General features: G+C 30.3%; 1 protein-coding gene across 18 annotated transcripts in view; it reads left to right on the top strand.

Moving 5' to 3' along the window:
- Positions 1-1,543: 1,543 nt before the first annotated feature.
- Positions 1,544-20,110, top strand: part of Lasp (LIM and SH3 domain protein Lasp) — a 279,211-nt gene continuing 260,644 nt past the window's right edge. For 9 of the 18 annotated variants that reach the window (XM_075308315.1, XM_075308314.1, XM_075308313.1 and 6 more), the window contains exons 1-2: positions 1,550-1,680; positions 2,306-2,900. In XM_075308315.1, coding sequence (XP_075164430.1) covers positions 2,832-2,900 — 69 coding nt within the window. In that variant the 5' untranslated portion in view covers positions 1,550-1,680; positions 2,306-2,831. Of the gene's footprint in view, positions 1,681-1,947; positions 1,964-2,305; positions 2,901-20,110 lie in introns of those variants that run through there. The other 9 variants (XM_075308301.1, XM_075308306.1, XM_075308302.1 and 6 more) reach the window with 9 other exon arrangements.

Here is a 20,110-nt window from a genome sequence, read left to right as displayed (position 1 = left end):
TCCGTTTCGAAATCTCTAATGCCGAAATAATAACGTCCTGGATGAAAATGAAAGTTTTTGGCTTTCGTAATTAAGCCGCCATCAACGTCATTGGCACCTTTTAATATGGCATTGGCACCTTTTAATATGGCATGGTTTATCGGGAATGAACCATATTCGATTCTTCAACGGATTGCACTACGACAATTCCGGCAAGTATTTAGTTTTCAAATTATCACCACAATTAAACGTTTTACAAATGCTACACAATTCTTGGGAAACAGGACATTGATTGGCGGAAACGCAAATTACATCAAAGCCACATTCAAGACCAATGTACGTAAATGGATTGGGCTATTGTACTCTTTAACCGTCTGATTGTATTTAGACCATTTTCTATAATGTCGTAGTACGATACACACTGCCAGTCGCTTCCAATGACGTTCAAAGCAAATACTCAACATGAACGAGTTTGATCATCATTTATATCTGTCGTTAAATTAATTTCATCATACGACAGATAAACTTTGCGACTGTTGACTGGCAGACTTTCCGCAAATACAATTAGCATTTCTTTAACTTGTGGGCATATTCCTGGCATTTCTGGAATAATGAGCCTAGAATTGAGTATTTCACGAATACTTCGCCGCTCATCTAAAAGAAAATTAAAAACGAAAACATTAAATACAACTATACTAGCATACAAACATACCTCCACAAGTGCTTTCATAAAATTCATTATACGTAAAATATAGATTCTGCTCACCATTATCCGGTGCTTCCCCACAAGGGTCATCTTCAGGTACGAACTCCTGAGTGTTTTCATTAAAATACTCCAGCGGACCTTTAAAATAAAAAAAACTTATATAATGACTACTTATATAATATGAACGAACGTCAATATTTACTTTCAACACCACCAGCTTAATATTAATTAACTGCAAAATTCGATTCAACAAAAAGTGATCGTTGAACCATTTCGCTTCGGAGCATTGCCAAATGTTCCAGAGGAACGCAGTCTAAGATAAAACATAGGCATATAGTATGTACCAATAACCTAAAATCGAAAACTTATCTTCCATCTTTTCATTTGGGTCTCCATAAGCCAATCTTTCTGTATAGAAAAAGTAATCGCGAAAATAAAGAGATTTTCAACTCGACCTCGGCCTTAAGATAGCAAATGGTCCCTGCATTTACATACATTTTATTGGGATTTATTGTGTAAACGAAATGAAAAAACTGTTGCCCTTCCACCCATATTTACAAACCACGCAAAATTTCCTCATTTTGAATTGAAATAATTAATTTCGTTTCGTCGTTGAAGCTTTCATGCCCGACCGTTATATCATACACAAACTCACATACACAATCACCTTTACAATTCAAAAAGCGTTCCATGGTCACCCAAACACCAAAATAAAAACAGTATGCAACAAAACATATTGAACGGCCTTATGTTTTTCGACTTTTTGGTAACGGCGTCAGAAAATTGACGCCGTTGGCTTTGTTTTAAAATTGAGAGAGTGAAAGAGAGACAATTACAAAGTTAAATCTCCAGTTCCAGTTGAAACCGAACTGTCGTGATGAATAGTTGATGCCCATAGTAGAAGAAGAAGCATTTATTAATTTCAAATTAAATTGAAGTCTAATGAAAAGCAGCAGTAATTAATTAATTTTTATACCAAATAAAAAGTGTTGTAGGTTTGTTTATCATCAAAATATAGGAATTTACCAAAGTTTCTACTTCCGAATTACTAATAGTGTTTAAAACAAAAAGTGAAATGGATATAAAAGTTGAAAGAAAATAAGTGATCGTATTTTCCCCCCTCGTTTCGTATGTTAAGTAAAGCAACAGTATCCCAACAGCAGCAACAATATAAAGTCGTGGAAACAAAAGATATACAAGAAAATTAACAAAAGCAATTCGATGGATGGGTGAAGCAACAGTGTAACAAATTTCCAGCAACAACAGAATATTATTGAAGTTCGAAGTTTTTGTGTATTTTAGAAATAATATAAAAAAATAACCACAACACTTTTAGTGTCCCCAAAATCTAGTGTGTTTTGATTACAGCGTCAATATAAATTTATATATTAGAAAAAAATATTTTCAGTTCATAACATAAAATTAATCGGAATATTCCAAAGGCTTTGGGGAATTTCAGTCTTTGCATTGTATTGTCAACGACATCAATAAAAATTCTTTGTTTTTCAAAATTAATTTTCATCTCCAACTATTTTTCTCTCTTCCTCCCTCTCTTTTCCCTTCACCAAAATAATGTTTGTTCGTTGTGTGTATGTGTGTGTGTTCGCATAAAAATAAAAGAAACCAAGAAATAAAGAGTGAAGATCAAAAGCAAAACCAGTCTGTGGAGCAGAGACAACTACGCAAGCAGAGCAGCAGCGAAAAATCACCAACGATTCGGCGACATATTTCAACAACACATTGAGCAACAGACCAGACCCTCATATCAATAATAACAAAACCAAGAAACAAAAAACGAAATAACATCTTTTGTGCGAAATAACATTGGTGTCATTTAATCAGCCCTCTCACTCTGTCTCTCATAAACAATTTTGATAGAATAAAATACACACACTCACATACACAAAAGTAAGGTGTCGTGTTTAAGGTTCTCTCAAGTCACCCCTCGCGCTTAGTAAATAATCAATCCATAGCACTTGTCTTAAGGTTTCTATTGTGAAATTCGAAACGACCTCCATCAAAAATTTTAAACGAAACATTTAAAACAAAAATAAAATAAAAACAAAGCGGATAAAAACACATCTGTAAGAGATCTACAACATTTGGCAAATATTATCCCCCAGAGAAAAGGCAAAGTTGTATAAAAATGAATAAAACCTGTGCTCGCTGTCAAAAGGTGGTCTATCCCATCGAGGAGTTAAAATGTCTGGATAAGGTAGGTGAATATGTTTTACTTTTATTTTGTTTTCGTTCTAGCATGTATCAAGTGTTCCATTCTTATTACTATATATTTGTGTTTGTTATGCCGGTTAATTTTTTTTATCGGGGGCGAATGTCCACTTTTGCCGATTAGTTATAAAAATTGCATATAACTATCAATTGGCCAAACAACTTGTCAGTGAAATATATACATACTATCATAATCTTTAAATACAGGCTGTCCCAAAGGTAATGCATTGAATAGCAAGGCCAATTTATAATGAAATTGTTATTGTAGCTTATGTCTATTCTCTTGTCCGTTGATTATAGGAATGTGGGCTAATGGCATTATCGGTTGGTGATTCAACTTTCAGAAACAGGAATGTAATTACCAACATAGGAATTTAAGGCAATGTCTCGTATACAATGTGTTGTTGCTAACTTTAAGTTGTTGTTATTTCTCAACCGCTCTTCTGATGCTAGATTTATCTATAAAAAATTTTGTCAAAATTTTATTTCCATAGAAAATTTTGCCAAGATTTTATTTGTATAGAAAATTTTGTCAACATTTTATTTCTATAGAAAATTTGGTAAAAATTTTATTCCTATAAAAAAAAATTGTCAAAATTTTATTTCTCTAGAAAATTTTGCCAGCATTTTATTTCTATAGAAAATTTTGTCAAAATTTTATTTCTATAGAAAATTTTGTCAAAATTTTATTTCTATAGAAAATTTTGTCAAAATTTTATTTCTATAGAAAATGCTGTCAAAATTTTATTTCTATAGAAAATTTTGTCAAAATTTTATTTCTATAGAAAATTTTGTTAAAATTTTATTTCTATAAAAAAATTTGTCAAAATTTTATTTCTATAGAAAATTTTGCCAACATTTTATTTCTATAGAAAATTTTGTCAAAACTTTATTTCTATAGAAAAATTTGTCAAAATGTTATTTGTATAAAAAATTTTGTCAACATTTGTTTTCTATAGAAAATTTTGTCAAAATTTTATTTATATAGAAAATTTTGTCAAAATTTTATTTCTGTCGAAAATTTTGTCAAAATTTTATTTCTATAGAAAATTTTGCCAAAATTTTATTTCTATAGAAAATTATGCCAAAATTTTATTTGTATAGACAATTTTGTCAAAATTTTATTTCTATAGAAAATTTTGTCAAAATTTTATTTCTAAGAAAATTTTGCCAGCATTTTATTTCTATAGAAAATTTTGTCAAAATTTTATTTCTATAGAAAATGTTGTCAAAATTTTATTTCTATAGACAATGTTGTCAAAAAATTATTTCTATAGAAATTTTGTCAAAATTTTATTTCTATAGAAAATTTTGTAAAAATTTTATTTCTATAGAAAATTTTGTCAAAATTTTATTTCTATAGAAAATTTTATTAAAATTTTATTTCTATAAAAAAATTTGTCAAAATTTTATTTCTATAGAAAATTTTGCCAACATTTTATTTCTATAGAAAATTTTGTCAAAATTTTATATCTATAGAAAATTTTCTGAAAATTTTATTTCTATAGAAAGTTTTCTAAAAATTTTATTTCTATAGAAAATTTTCTGAAATTTTTTATTTCTATAGAAAACTTTCTGAAAATTTTATATCTATAGAAAATTTTGTCAAAATTTTATTTCTATAGAAAATTTTGCCAAAATTTTATTTCTATAGAAAACTTTGTCAAAATTTTATTTCTATAGAAAATTTTGCCAAAATTTTATTTCTATAGAAAGTTTTTAAAATTTTATTTCTATAGAAAATTTTGTCAAAATTTTATTTCTATAGAAAATTTTGTCAAAATTTTATTTCTATAGAAAATCTTGTCAAAATTTTATTTCTATAGAAAATTTTCTGAAAATTTTATTTCTATAGAAAATTGTGTCAAAATTTTATTTCTATAGAAAATTGTGTCAAAATTTTATTTCTATAAAAAAATTTTGTCAAAATTTTATTTCTATAGAAAATTTTGTCAAAATTTTATTTCTATAGAAAATTTTGCCAAAATTTTATTTATATAGAAAATTTTGTCAAAATTTTATTTCTCTAAAAAATTTTGTCAACATTTGTTTTCTATAGAAAATTTTGTCAAAATTTTATTTCTATAGAAAATTTTGCCAAAATTTTATTTCTATAGAAAATTTTGTCAAAATTTTATTTCTATAGAAATATTTGTCAAATTTTTATTTCTATAGAAAATTTTGTCAAAATTTTATTTCTATAGAACATTTTGTTAAAATTTTATTTCTATAGAAATTTTTGTCAAAATTTTATTTCTATAGAAAATTTTGTCAAAATGTTATATTGTATAAAAAATTTTGTCAACATTTGTTTTCTATAGAAAATTTTTTAAAAATTTTATTTCTATAGAAAATTTTTTAAAAATTTTATTTCTATAGAATTTTTTTTTAAAAATTTTATTTCTATAGAACATTTTTTAAAAAAATTATTTCTATAGAAAATTTTTTAAAAATTTTATTTCTATAGAAAATTTTGTGAAAATTTTATTTCCATAGAAAATTTTGTGAAAATTTTATTTCTATAGAAAATTTTGTCAAAATTTTATTTCTATAGAAAATTTTGTCAAAATTTTATTTCTATAGAAAATTTTGTCAAAATTTTATTTCTATAGAAAATTATGCCAAAATTTTATTTGTATAGACAATTTTGTCAAAATATTATTTCTATAGAAAATTTTGTCAAAATTTATTTCTATAAAAAAAATTGTCAAAATTTTATTTCTAAGAAAATTTTGCCAGCATTTTATTTCTATAGAAAATTTTGTCAAAATTTTATTTCTATAGAAAATGTTGTCAAAATTTTATTTCTATAGAAAATTTTGTCAAAATTTTATTTCTATAGAAAATTTTGTTAAAATTTTATTTCTATAAAAAAATTTGTCAAAATTTTATTTCTATAGAAAATTTTGCCAACATTTTATTTCTATAGAAAATTTTGTCAAAATTTTATTTCTATAGAAAATTTTGTTAAAATTTTATTTCTATAAAAAAATTTGTCAAAATTTTATTTCTATAGAAAATTTTGCCAACATTTTATTTCTATAGAAAATTTTGTCAAAATTTTATTTCTATAGAAAATTTTGTCAACAATTTATATCTATAGAAAATTTTCTGAAAATTTTATTTCTATAGAAAATTTTGTCAAAATTTTATTTGTATAGAAAATTTTGCCAAAATTTTATTTCTATAGAAAACTTTGTCAAAATTTTATTTCTATAGAAAATGTTGCCAAAATATTATTTCTATAGAAAGTTTTGTCAAAATTCTATTTCTATATAAGATTTTGTTAAAATTTTATTTCTATAGAAAATTTTGTCAAAATTTTATTTCTATAGAAAATTTTGTCAAAATTTTATTTCTATAGAAAATATTGTCAAAATTTTATTTCTATAGAAAATTTTGTCAAAATTTTATTTCTATAGAAAATTTTGTCAAAATTTTATTTCTATAGAAAATTTTGTCAAAATTTTATTTCTATAGAAAATTTTGTCAAAATGTTATTTGTATAAAATTTTTTTTCAAAATTTCATTTCTATAGAAATTTTTTCAAGATTTTATTTCTAACCTGGTCTTACTGGTACATTTGTTGCAAATCCAAACGCAACGTTACCAATATACTTTAGATATTTACTCCTTTCCATCAACCACCTGTGACAACACTGGGGTCACACAAAAAAACAAATAGTGTCCAGTATTTAAGGAATATTAATCCCCTAACTCTATTATGCCTCTAGATAAAGAAATGGGAATTTTTCGTTTTTTTCCGCACCAATATCTGGACATGGTGATTTGCTGTAATGCTCTTATAAAGATTTTTTTGATATTCGGTGTATGTTACATGGTGCAACATTGGTGTTGTATGTGTCACTGGATTGCACCAAATGACAAAATTGGCCCATTGGTGATTTTTCGTTTTCTATGACCGCAAATAAAATAAAATATATTCGTCAAAATGTATGTGATGGTGCAATACTCATTTCAATGAGAGATTCTTATCCGTCCTACATTTTTATTACAAATGTTGTATTCTATTTTTATTATAAATCAAATTTTATTATAATTTCCATTTTTGTTTTTTTTTTACCAACAATTTTTATTTAGATTTGATTGCAAATTATTTGATCTAATTAATTTTTTAAATTAAAGCGCTTAAACTCGTATTTAATTTAAAAAAATAACTGATAAGTAACTACCAAAAAAAGAAGACTAACCCAGCAAAAAAAGCGTCGCCAAAAAAGTAATAAAATTGACGCAGAAGCGATGAATTTAACATGGGTTTGTCATAGGACGTCCATTTCAACAGCCGGTGCACTGAGTTTGCATCACTTCTTTAGGTGTGATCCGAATTCAATGTTTTGGATGTAAATTAAAAAATTCTGTAATATTTTGTCAAATAAATATTTTTTTTAATTTTTTATAATTTTTATTGGATTCTAATGCTTGTCTGAAACGTGTGACCTCAAATATTTTCAAAAATTCACAATTTTTTCAGATTGGATTTAGCATTTTTTTCGACAAAATTTAAATAATTTGTACATTTTTATGAATTCTTATACTGTTTTTAACAAATTTGAAACAAAAAAAGTTAAAATTACCCATTAACAATATGAAAAAAAGACCCTAGCAGTCATAGCTTACAATTATATTTATAATTTTATTGTAAATGTAATTAATTGATAAATAAATAAATAAATAAAACATGTTTTAAAAAATTGAATGAAAAGAGCTTCCTGTGTAGTTAAAATAAAGAACATCATTGGGAGTATATCTTCTGGAAGTGCTTTTAAAGTTGTGCCTTTGGAAGAACTTCCAAATTTTTTTGCTGGGAAGTTATTGAAAAGAAACTGCTGGATACCAATCTAACCAAGCATGACTGTACCCTTTTTATTTTTATATATTTTTATATACCCTCCACCATAGGATGGGGGGTATATTAACTTTGTCATTCCGTTTGTAACACATCGAAATATTGCTCTAAGACCCCATAAAGTATATATATTCTGGGTCGTGGTGAAATTCTGAGTCGATCTGAGCATGTCCGTCCGTCCGTCCGTCTGTTGAAATCACGCTAACTTCCGAACGAAACAAGCTATCGACTTGAAACTTGGCACAAGTAGTTGTTATTGATGTAGGTCGGATGGTATTGCAAATGGGCCATATCGGTCCACTTTTACGTATAGCCCCCATATAAACGGACCCCCAAATTTGGCTTGCGAGGCCTCTAAGAGAAGCAAATTTCATCCGATCCGGCTGAAATTTGATACGTGATGTTAATATATAGCCTCAAACACCCATGCAAAGATTGGTCGATATCGGTCCTTAATTATATATAGGCCCCATATAAACCGATCCCCAGATTTGACCTCCGGAGCACTTTGGAAGAGCAAAATTCTTCCCATTCGGTTGAAATTTGGTACGTGATGTTAGTATAGGGTATCCAACAACCATGCAGGAATTGGTTCCTATCAGTCTATAATAATATATAGCTCCCATATAAACCGATCCCAGATTTGACCTCCGGTGCCTTTTGGAGGAGCAAAATTCATCCGTACTTGTTCTTATTAAACTTTTATTTTCTTATTCTATATTTTTGATCTTTTTTTTAAGTCAATTAGTTTAATAATTGAAAATTTTCAAATTTTTGTTTCAATTACAAAATTTGTTGAATCAATTAAATTTTTAATTGAATATTTTTAAAAACTCAAATTTTGATTGGAAAAATTTTTGTGAATTTTTTTTTCTGTGTATATGTCGCAAACATGTTATGCTTGTTTATGACCATTATATGGTTGCACTTAAAAATAGTGTAAAAATTTGAGTTCCAAACATATAATTTTTATACAGAAACATATGAAAAGCAGTCTTTTTCGTCCATGTAGGGTTCATTTTTTTGTTTGAGTGTGTTTCATCAAAATCAAAATAAAATTAAATCGGCTATAGAAATGTTCGTCGACGTTTTTCTGAGGGTACTATTGGCACATTTAAAGTTGAAAAACGTAATGTCTTCTTTTAATGTAGTGTCTATTTTACAAAAAAAAAAAAATAAAAAAAACAATGTCGCATATGTAAATGATGCTTACAAAAATATTCACATAAAGTAGAGAAAAATCATTGTACCTAAATTTTTTTTGAGTGTAAGAAATTTCGTTTTATTTTTTTTTTTTGCACAAATCTCACACTTGGAACACAATATTTTATTCTTTTGTTGCTTGTTATCCATGCATATTGCGTCAAACCACCAGTAATGTTTTAGGGTAACTGGGATAACCACAAAACCAATCATTTTTCTCTTCTTTCCCAATGCAGTCAAAACTCAACAAAAGAAATTGACTGAAAATAAAAGCTATGGTTGGCCTGACCGATTTATTTGGATGTTTTGTGCAAGTTTTTGTGGGGCATGTGTACCCATGACAAATAAAAAAAATAAAGTACAATAAATATTCAAACAAAAAATGGAAAAATAATTTCGTTTCCAGTCTAAAACTCCATATAAGGGGGTTCCCGGCCTTATACAAATTTAAACCCAAATAGTGAACGCACCAGGAAAGAAAATGGTAGCTAACTTAGGTTAGCTAGAGTGGCACCCGGTTAGTTTAGGCTCACTTGCCCAATGATAAGGGACCTCCATTTTATGACCGAATTCTAACCGCGTTTCACATTACGATGAAACCACTTTGAGAAGCTTTGAAACATTCAGAAATGTCATAGACCTCTTAAAAACCTTCTGGTATTCGGTCGAAATCGCGATTGAACCCATCCATGGGGGGCACCACTTTCATATACAAAAAATGCGACGATTTTATTTTGCTTTATTTTCCTCCACATTATAAATCACGCTTGTTTTGCATATATTTTTTCCATATTTCTTTATTGAAATGTGATTCACTAATCACCCTCCCCGATTTTGTGTATACATCAATCAAATGTTTATTTTCGGGATTTCTAAATAAGCAACCCAGCCACAAAAACACCAACAACGATGCTCAATTCCAACTGCAAGATGACTATAGTCAAGAATAGAAGATTCACATCCATGTCCATATTTGTTTGTTAGTTTCCAATCTTCATCGTTGGAAGTTGGCTTTTTGAAATTTATCCTGAAGCTGTATGGAGGCGATGTCTTTTTGTACAACAAATAACTATCTGGAAATTCATTCGATTTGAGGATTGTCAGTCGAAATAATGAAATTGATACACCGAATGCAATGATATATTCCATCGTATAAACTCGGAAGCGAGACTACATCAATAGATAATACATTGCGATATTCTATGAGCCTTCCCTATGCTCGTTTAAGTTTTTCTTGTGCACTTTGAAATCATCATCAACTCCTCCAACAAATCAACGGTGTATGATGTCAGAGAAGTGTACAATGATTTGTAGCCACATAGAGAACATGACGAACTGACAATTATGTCGGTCGTGCGTCTATTTAAATTTGCCGGAAATTTAAATTTAAACAAATTATGGCAATATTTGCCAACATTTTCTCTACGAATGCCCCATGTAAGCATAAAGCATTTGCGTACAGTAAGTGTTATGTAAACTGGTACACGATCTGCACAAAAGAGAAATATTGGAAACGATAGATGTTCAAATGAAATCCCCATATACTGGGAGGGCTGAAAGTGCACGGCCTGACGTTCTGAAGGATGTATAAACTTAGCATATATTCCAGAAAAGTGGAGGGAAACAAAAGTCGTTTTCATACCTAAAGCAGGAAAAGCCTCTCACTCGAGTACGAAGAATTTCCTACCAATCAGCTTATCCTCATTCCTACTTAAGACTCTGGAGAGGATGATAGACATTTATCTTAGAACTAGCGTCGATTCAAGTTTGCTCTAGTCAGCTAGTTCATGCAAAGCGGTCTCTCTATCTGAACTAGTCAGCTAGTTCATGCAAAGCGGTCTCACTATCTGTGAATGAATACACAATCGTGGCGTTTCTAGACATCGAGGGGGCATTCAATAACGTCCATCCGAGCTCGATATTAAATAGACTGGCAACTCTGAATGTTGATCCAGGTATACTTAGGCTGTTAGACGAACTGCTAATGAGGAGACGTATTTCAGCCACACTAGGGCAAGCAAACATACAAAGGTATGTGAACAGAGGCACTCCCCAAGGAGGAGTTCTATCACCTCTTCTTTGGAATGTTGCTATAAACAACCTTCTGGTTTCCCTAGAAAAAGAAAGGATAAAAGTGGTGGCATACGCAGACGATGTGACTTTAGCAGTCAGGGGAAAATTCCCATCCACAATCATAGACGTTATACAAAGAGCCCTCCGGATGACTGAGAAATGGGCGAAAGAGAATGGTCTTGGAGTAAATCCTGCCAAGACAGAAGTAGTGCAGAAGTGCAAAGATCTCAAAACTCCCACGGTTAAGCCCATATCCTTAGGTGGTATTGAAATTCCCTTTGGTGAGTCTGCAAAATACCTTGGCGTTATTCCGGACAGGAAGCTGAACTTTAAGCTTAACATTGAAGAAAGGGCGAGGAAAGCCACCGTAGCAAAAAGGCAATAGGAAAAAGGGGGGACTAAAACCGAAAATTGTGCATTGGCTATATACGGCAGTGGTTAGACCTATAATGCTATATGGTGTTGTAGTCTGGTGGCCGGCACTACAGCAACCAACAGGTTTAGATAAAGTTCAGCGTATGGCGTGCTTGTGTATCTCAGGCGCATTCAATAAGACAGGAACACATTCCCTTAATGTCATGCTGCATCTATTGCCTGTAGACATTTTGGCCAAACAGTCAGCTGCAACAACGGCTGTGCGGTTGCGCGAGCTATGTCTGTGGTCGGAATAAATGTACGGTCATAGTTCGGTCCTCAAAGTAATGCCAGATGTGCCTAACGTAGTGGATTACACTCTGGCGAAACCACTTTTCGACAAAAAATTTGAAACTCTAATTCCCAACAGTGAGGCGTGGTGTACACAGACCCCGGGGAATAAAAGATATATAGATTTCAACACTGATGGCTCCAAATTGGAAAGACAAGTGGGTTTCGGAGTATATTCTAATAATCTGGAACTTCGAATAACGAAAAGATTACCTAATCACTGTAGTGTTCTTCAGGCTGAAATATTAGCATAAGAGAGGTGGCGAATTGGCTGAGAAGTAATGTTCCAAAAAATGTGGGCATTAATACATACTCAGACAGTCAACCTGTACACAAAAAAATTTTTCTCTGATTCAATCACCAAATTAATTGATCCAATTAATTTTTTAATTGAAATGTCTTCAATCACGAAAATGATAGTATCAATCACAGTTTTAATTGGGCATAGAAAAAATTCTTGATTAAAAAATTTAATTGATGTTGATTGCAAAATGCAATTAATTTATTAATTAACTATTGAAGGTAACTATTTTTAATTACTTAGTTAGATTGGCTTAGAGTTTTTATTTGGATTAACAAATGATTGTTTGAAATACATTTTTAATTAAAAAAGTTAAAAAAAAATCAGCACTTTTTTAACTGAGTTAGTCTTCCGAATTTGATTAAAAAGTTAATTGTATCAATTAATTGTTTAATTAAACATTTTAAAAATGTCAATCATTGACTTAATTAACTTAATGTTTCTATCATGATTAAAAAGTTAATTTATCAATTAATTTATTAATTGAAAAAAATTTCAACTTCAATTAACTTTTTAATTGGAAATATTTTGGTGATATTTTTTTCTGTGTGCAATAAAATCCTTGGACTCTGTGTTCCTCAACTCGAAAACGGCCATCGACTGCCGCAAATCTCTCAATGGGATGGCTGAGCAGTAAAATATTCACCTAATATGGGTGCCTGGCCATAGGAACTGTCAAGCAGATGAGTTAGCAAGGCTAGGAACTACCTTACATATTCCAGGGGAACTAGAATCTGTTGGTATGTCGCTGGCAACCTGCAAGCTCTTACTGCGTGAGAAGGTCGTCATGATGGCAAATGTTCGATGGGAGAATTGCAAGGGTTGTAACGACACCAAGCAAATATGGCCCCATTTAAACTTTAACCGCACACTAAATATGCTAGTGTTCTTAAGACGTCAGATATCACTTCTGATATCTGCTATAACGGGTCGCTGGCTGATAGGCGAATTTGCAGAAACTATTGGAGCGAAGTATGAGCTGTCATGATGCGGAGGAAAAGGAATCAATTAAACACCTCTCGTGTGAGTGTCCTGCATTTTGTGTAAGGCGTAAGCAAATTTTAGCGGCATATAGCTTTAGATTACTGGCGGACCTGGAAAACGTAAACTTAAGCTGTCTGTTAATGTTTCTGGAACAATCTGGTTGGTTCAACAAAAGAAAATAATCGAGAAGGTTCAGTGGTTAAAACTAGAAGTGCCCATATGTAATAGGTACTTTTAGTTGAATGTGATATCACAATGGACTGAATTGTCTAAGTGAGCCTGAAACTTAATCGGGCTGCCACTTTAACCTAACCTAACCTAAAAATTGTATGGGACAATTTAAAACTTGGCAGAATGTGGAAGGGCACTTTCTTTTAACAAAATAAAAGTGAGAAGTCATAGCTAATGACTTTTATGGTAGGCACGTAGAATTCAGAGTGAATTTTACATGACAAGCCCATGTAAAATTCATTGGCGATGATCCAAGTTTGCACTACTTCCGGATCACAAATTGGGGATCCAGACTAGCTTTTTGTAAGTTCTTGTTTTTTTGCTGGGATATTACATTAATTTTGAACGATTTAATAAGTTCGATAATCTTCAAACATTGCTACGAAGCATTAAATCATTGTTGGTTGTCATTTGGTCATTCTCTAAGTAAAAAGCGTATTTAAAATGAAAACTTGACAAGTCTCCTATTTTTGAATGTATTTGAGAAACAAACTGGTTATCGAAAACACTTATGTCCGATGTTCATTACATTTACTGTACACGAGAGTTTACAGATTAATCGCTGGAATGTCAACAACAACAAATATTTTCTACATTAAGCTATTGTCCCTCTTAACACCATTATATCTCCTGATTGTAAGAGTGGGTTTTCTCACCAAAAACACCGACTTGCCACTCTCTTTTTGTTTTAATCAAGCAATCCATTAATTTTCATCAATCGGTCAGATATCTGTCTGTTTAGTTGGTTGGCCTGTTTTTATTTACAATATTCCGTTGACCGATCGACCTTGAATACCAAATTGGAAGTTTTTCTTCTCTCAATCGAGTTGTTGTCTCATTTTTTTTTTGAGAGCACATTTCTTGTGCAGGTTTCATAAGTGTGAATTAATGCTAGAACACTGGGAATGTGGAAATGATGACACAGAATGCAACCGCTCTTGTAATCAGAATAAATTATTAGCCAAACAATATCATATGTTATTAATTTCATTTCATTTTATTTAATTTAACATTTAATTTTATATAATTTAGTTACTTTTACTTGGATGTAACTACAAGTTCTCGTTAATTTAAAAATTATTTCATTAATGAAGAAGTCTTAGATTTAATGGAAAACATCGTTTAAATTTATATTTGAAATTCTCTATAGTTTGTTTTTGTATCCCAATTTAATATAAAATTGTCCTTAATTTTTTGTCCACATAAACACGGCTTTGTCATACAAACGAATTTAGAAAATCAAGATTGCACTAACCAAACGCAATCATGGTCTGACCAACCGACCATGATTATGACAACAGCGAGTACACTCAAACAATGGGACCGGTGCACAGTGGTCGGTGCTGTATGGAGTTAGCGGCCAAAAATACTTCCAGTATAGGTATCATTGTGAAACTTCGGCCACAGCTTTATAATTATGTCAGAACTATTTAATGATAAAACGGAAGTGATTGATGACGTTTTGGTATAGCCCCCTATATAGACCGATCTCCTGATTTTACTTCTTCGGCTTCTAGAAACTGTACTTTCTATCCGATTTGGCTGAAAATTGAAATCTAAATGTATTTTGGGACCAAAAGTAGGTGTGCTGAAAATGGTGTGTATCGGTCCATGTTTTGGTATAGCTCCCACATAGACCGATTTCCCAATTTTACTTTTTGGGCTTCTAGAAACCATAGTTTCTATCCGATTTCCCTGAAAATGAAAATCTAGAGGTATTTTAGGACCACAAATAGGAGTGCCGAAAAATGGTGCCTATCGGTCCATGTATTTATATAGCCCCCATATAGACCGATAGCCCGATTTTGCTGCTTAGGCTTCTAGAAACCGTATTTGCTATTCGATTTGCCTTCAAATACAGAGGTATTTTAGGACCACAAATAGGTGTGAAGAAAATGATGGTTATCGGTTCATGTGCTGGTATAGCCCCCATATGACCGATTTACCGATTTTATTTTTGGGGCTTCTAGAAAACGTACTTTCTATCCGTTTTGCCTAAAATTTAAAATCTAGAAGTATTTTAAGATCACAACTACGGAAATGAGGTGAATCAGCCCATGTGTTGGTATAGCCCACATATGGACCGATCTCCCGATTTTACTCCAAGGGCAGTAGTTTTTATCCGATTTTCATGAAATTGCAAATCTTGTGGTATTTTATATATAAAGTCATTGCAAAACAAGATTGTTTCGAAAATTCGCCCTATTTTCATCGATATATTTTGAACCACTTAACTTATCACAGATCCAATTATACACATTTATTTGTCATCTCAATACCTTGTATTCAATTACAAACAACGATATAATCGGACATTTGTTTAGTGAAAAAAGTCAGAAAAATTAAAAATAACGGGATATCTCAAAAACGTTTCCATAAAAAAATTTTTAACCTTCTTTTTCGAATTCAGCAGGTCAAAATACATAAGAAAAGTCGTCAAATTCACTCAAAAAAAGTTTACTTGGATCCAAAGATTTTGTCCTTCCCCTAAGGATTTTGGTATTGATTCCGAGCCAAAGATGCGGCTTCTTTAAAATAAATAAATTTTTTAGCGACCTATCTGGTTTTAACTCTAGGACCAATAAAATTAAAACTAGAATACAGATCCCATTTATCAAATTTTCATTCTTTTATCGCGGTTTATTAATAAAGGTACTCACGTACAAACAAATGCCAGTTTAAAAATCCAAATTTTAACGGATACTTCAAAGTAAAAAATATTTTCTTAATTCCCAAAAAAACTTTAAACCAAAGACGCTACATCCTCAAAATAAGTCGTAGCCTATATTTGAAGCATTTTTATCTTAAATCTAAAGTTTCAATATTTCAGATAATTTAAGGACATTGAACTAAGGCTAATTTTCCATAAAATAAAGAAACTCATTTTTGCTTTAAAGAAATTTAAAAAAAAAAATGAGTTTCTTTACTTTAAGGAAAATAAGCCTTAGTTCAATAACATGGGACTTTAACGGAGGGACGCAAATTTAAAAAATTTGTGTCCTAAATTTAATGAAAAAAATTTTTGAAGCAAAGATTATAAACATTATTTTAATTAAAATTTTATTATTTTAAAGAAATTTGTCCTTAATATTTTGTAAATTTCGCATCCTAAAATTAAGGCTGCGTAATCTTTAATATCTCGTAAATAAATCATAATTAAAACTCTAGTTAAAATTTACATATATGGACGAACAAACACGTAACAATGAGACTGAAAAATACTAATTTTATAGCAAATTTAAAACAAGTTTTAAACATTATTATTATTTTAAAATATAGTTAACACCATTTAATTCAATATTCATTTCGATTTATTTCGATAGAAGTTTTTCTTCTTGTGTTTTATTTATTTTAAGTTGCACTTAAATTTATACTTTTTAACACTGCAAAATTCACCTGCTTACGTGCTCTCTCTTTTGAAGCCGTTCTTAAAGATTACAGAAGGAATAAAACAAATTTAAATTTTAAAACCTTGTTTGCATAAGAAACAGGGGTGACACTTTTTGACAAACTTCTAACTTTGATTTTTTATTTTTGGCCAATGGGATCGACCACTGTGCGGTGGTGGTTCAGTTATTCAGGGCAAACTATCTACCCACATCTATCGTGGTATCATCGTCTAATACACCATCAACCTACTGCCACAGTTCTTGTCATATGACGAATGTCGTCGTTATCTTGCATTGTAAAATTTATCGGGATTAGTTTCTATGGCGTTTGGCTTTTGCAATATCTCTGCGCTCCCGCAATAGAGCGCACTGTCCTGTCTTTTGGCCATACATAGAGTTTGTATTGGTTTGCAATTGCTGCACAAACTTTCTAAATATTATGTGCATAGTATATTTCTGCTCCCTTCAGGTACTCTAGCTGCCATTGTAAAAGGAACAAAGGATCTTTAGCAACTGCATAAACTTAATCAATTCCTTGGAGTATCAACACGAAATAACTTTTCCATTGGAGTTGCTCTATTCTATAGCATAATGGCAGCAAAACTTTCAAATGTGCAAACGTGCAAAGGACAAAAAATATAAAAGGAGTTCCGAGTGTGGTGTATTGTAGTGGAAGTAAATAGGGAAGATGAGTGATATCTTTCAAATATTAAAAATATTTTGGAATATTATTAAAAAGTTTAGCTGCATACCTAACGGGGTTTTGACAAATTTTTGGTGGTGCCTTAATATAAAATATGGCGAAATACATACGCCGAAATAAAAGTTGGCCACGTTTCAAAGATTTTAGTGTTCGAATAATGATTTTGGTATTGATTTCGAGTCAAAGAAGCGGATAATAGGCTTAAGGATGTTTTCAAGATATAATTCCCCTTTAAATTTAAATTTAGCGACTTAATTAATTTAATTAATTTACCGACTTAAATCTTAATTATAGAATCTTAAATCTTAATTAATTAAATCTATAATTATTTATGAAGTACTTTCATAAATGTGTTAAGCAAATTCCTAATTCAAAGTACAAATAAAATCTTTAAAATACAGCTTTGAAAGATATCCGAAGACGAGTACATATTACACCCAGAAAAAAGTGACCACTTCTTTAAGTTAAAATGAACTCATTGTGAAGAAAGTTGAACTTCGTATAGCGCCAAAGACATTTTTATTTGTTTGACCGATGTGATTTTCGTGGAAATTAGGTACACGGATGAAAAAGACGGTTTTTCATATGTTTGCCTATAAACATTATATGTTTGGAACACAATATTTTTGAGTGCAAGCATATAATGTTCATAAACTAGCATAACATGTTTGGGACATATATGTTAATATGTTAGAACATATTATGTTTGGGACATAAAATGTTTATAAATATAATATGCTTGGATGCAAACATATATTAATTTAGAAATAGCCTATAAACATATATGTGTTTAGTAGCTTGGAGCGCTATTTAACAGGGAGCGATATAGAATTAAGTTGGTGGTTGTTGCTTGTTATTACAAAACTAACATTTTATTTTTCCTTGGGCAATTGATCAGCTACTTCTTTGATCCTTACAAACTGTGTGGTCCGCTGTTCGAATCCCCGTCCGGCAAAAGGTAAAATTAAAATAAAAAAAATCATAAAATTGAATAATTTCTTCTACAATGTTTGTATTACAGAAAAAGGTGCTAAGAACTAAAAATCTCGTGGAAGTGAGAAAGATGTGGGGGAATATACAATTAGGCAGAAACAAAATTTTGAGCATTCAGGTCGAAAACATATGTTGTTAGCACCTATATTACCTGTTTATTTTCATAATTCATTATGATTGTAAATATATAAATAAATAAATAAAATTTTGAGCACAATATTGTTTGGGAGAATTTTTTTAAGCATATAATATTTCTGGGTGCAAAATGCTTCCAAACATATTATATGTTCACATAATAACATATTGTTTTTTGGAAGACAACATTATTGAATTTGGATGCAAAAATACAAAATGTTTGGAACTTAGACTACCCAAACATATATTGTTTAGGCCAATATGCTTTCAAACATATTATATATTGGAAGAGATCAAACATATAAATGTTTGGGCAATACCCAAAAATGTATATGCTTGAAGAAAAATATGTTTGGGAGTATATGTTACAGAAGCGATTTTTTGTGAGGGTGTAGAAGGCATTCCATATATTAGTTAACATTTTCCTATATGCCTATACTACAGAATGAATTGAATTGAATTCATATATGGAATGATTTTGTTGAACTTTTTTCATTCATTTAGACAAATCTTACATATTTGTGGTAAACCTTGTACTTCAAAATTAGAACTGCTTAACTTCGTTTTTAAATACAATTCTATTTATTTATATAGGCACGTTTTATTAATATATTAAATATTTTTATTAAGCGTCAACAGCATCAACTGGCCTTGAAATATTAGTTTATTAGTCCACTATTTCCAATTTCCATGTAATGTCATCAACTGTAAAAAAACATTTTTTCTTCTTCTTCTAGTACCTTTAATTTTTAATAAGTTGCTGCGTAACGATTTTTTCCTCCTTTTACAATTTCAATACCTACAAATATAAAAAATCATAAACCAAATTTTCCCCAAAATGTTAGCGTCACTGAATGTTACCTGTTAATTGAAGATTCCAAAATGAAGACGAATGAAGGGGTTGTTATTCTGTTGGCGTTTTCTTTCTTTATACACCATCACGAACATAATTTTTGCTCACTAATTCAAAATAACAAATATTTTATATATTTTATTTGTTATTTATTATATTATTTTACTATATTATTTTTTTAACAATCCCTCCGTATACCACAACAACGCGATTCCAACTAAAAAAAAAACAACCCACGGGCAAACATATCGATTACATCAATGACAGGTATCGATTACAGCTAGATAAAAGAAATATAGGAAAATTTCCTATATTCTAACAAGTGTGTCTCCTTAAGTTTTAAAAGGATTGAATCCTTCTTAGTACGAATGAACTAAAATATTTTCCTATGCCATGTGATATTCGTATGTATGATAAGCTTTCTATAATAAAAGAATTCAGTGTTATCGTTTTATAAGAAATTTTACTAAATCTGAGGAAACTTGGTTTTAGTTCGGTTTTTGTTTATTTTTACGAATGCTTTGTTATTAGTGAATAAAATTTTCTTGTTCAGTAGTAAATTCTTATACCCAGCGAAGAAAACCGTATTAGTAAAATTCCATGCCTTATTCTAGTTAATGAACTATTCCTAACTGCTTTCAGGACTTTAGGATTTTTTTACTGAAACAAGTAAATTTTATTATTTCACACAAAAATTTAACTTAATGGAAATAAAATGGCTAAACTAAATTGATAAACATGTTTTCCTTTAGTTTCGAA

Source organism: Haematobia irritans, chromosome 4 (genome assembly GCF_050003625.1).
Source record: "Haematobia irritans isolate KBUSLIRL chromosome 4, ASM5000362v1, whole genome shotgun sequence".
In the NCBI taxonomy this organism is placed as follows: domain Eukaryota; kingdom Metazoa; phylum Arthropoda; class Insecta; order Diptera; family Muscidae; genus Haematobia; species Haematobia irritans.
Note: the sequence above shows the minus strand (reverse complement) of the source record. Positions and strands in the feature narration are given on the sequence as shown.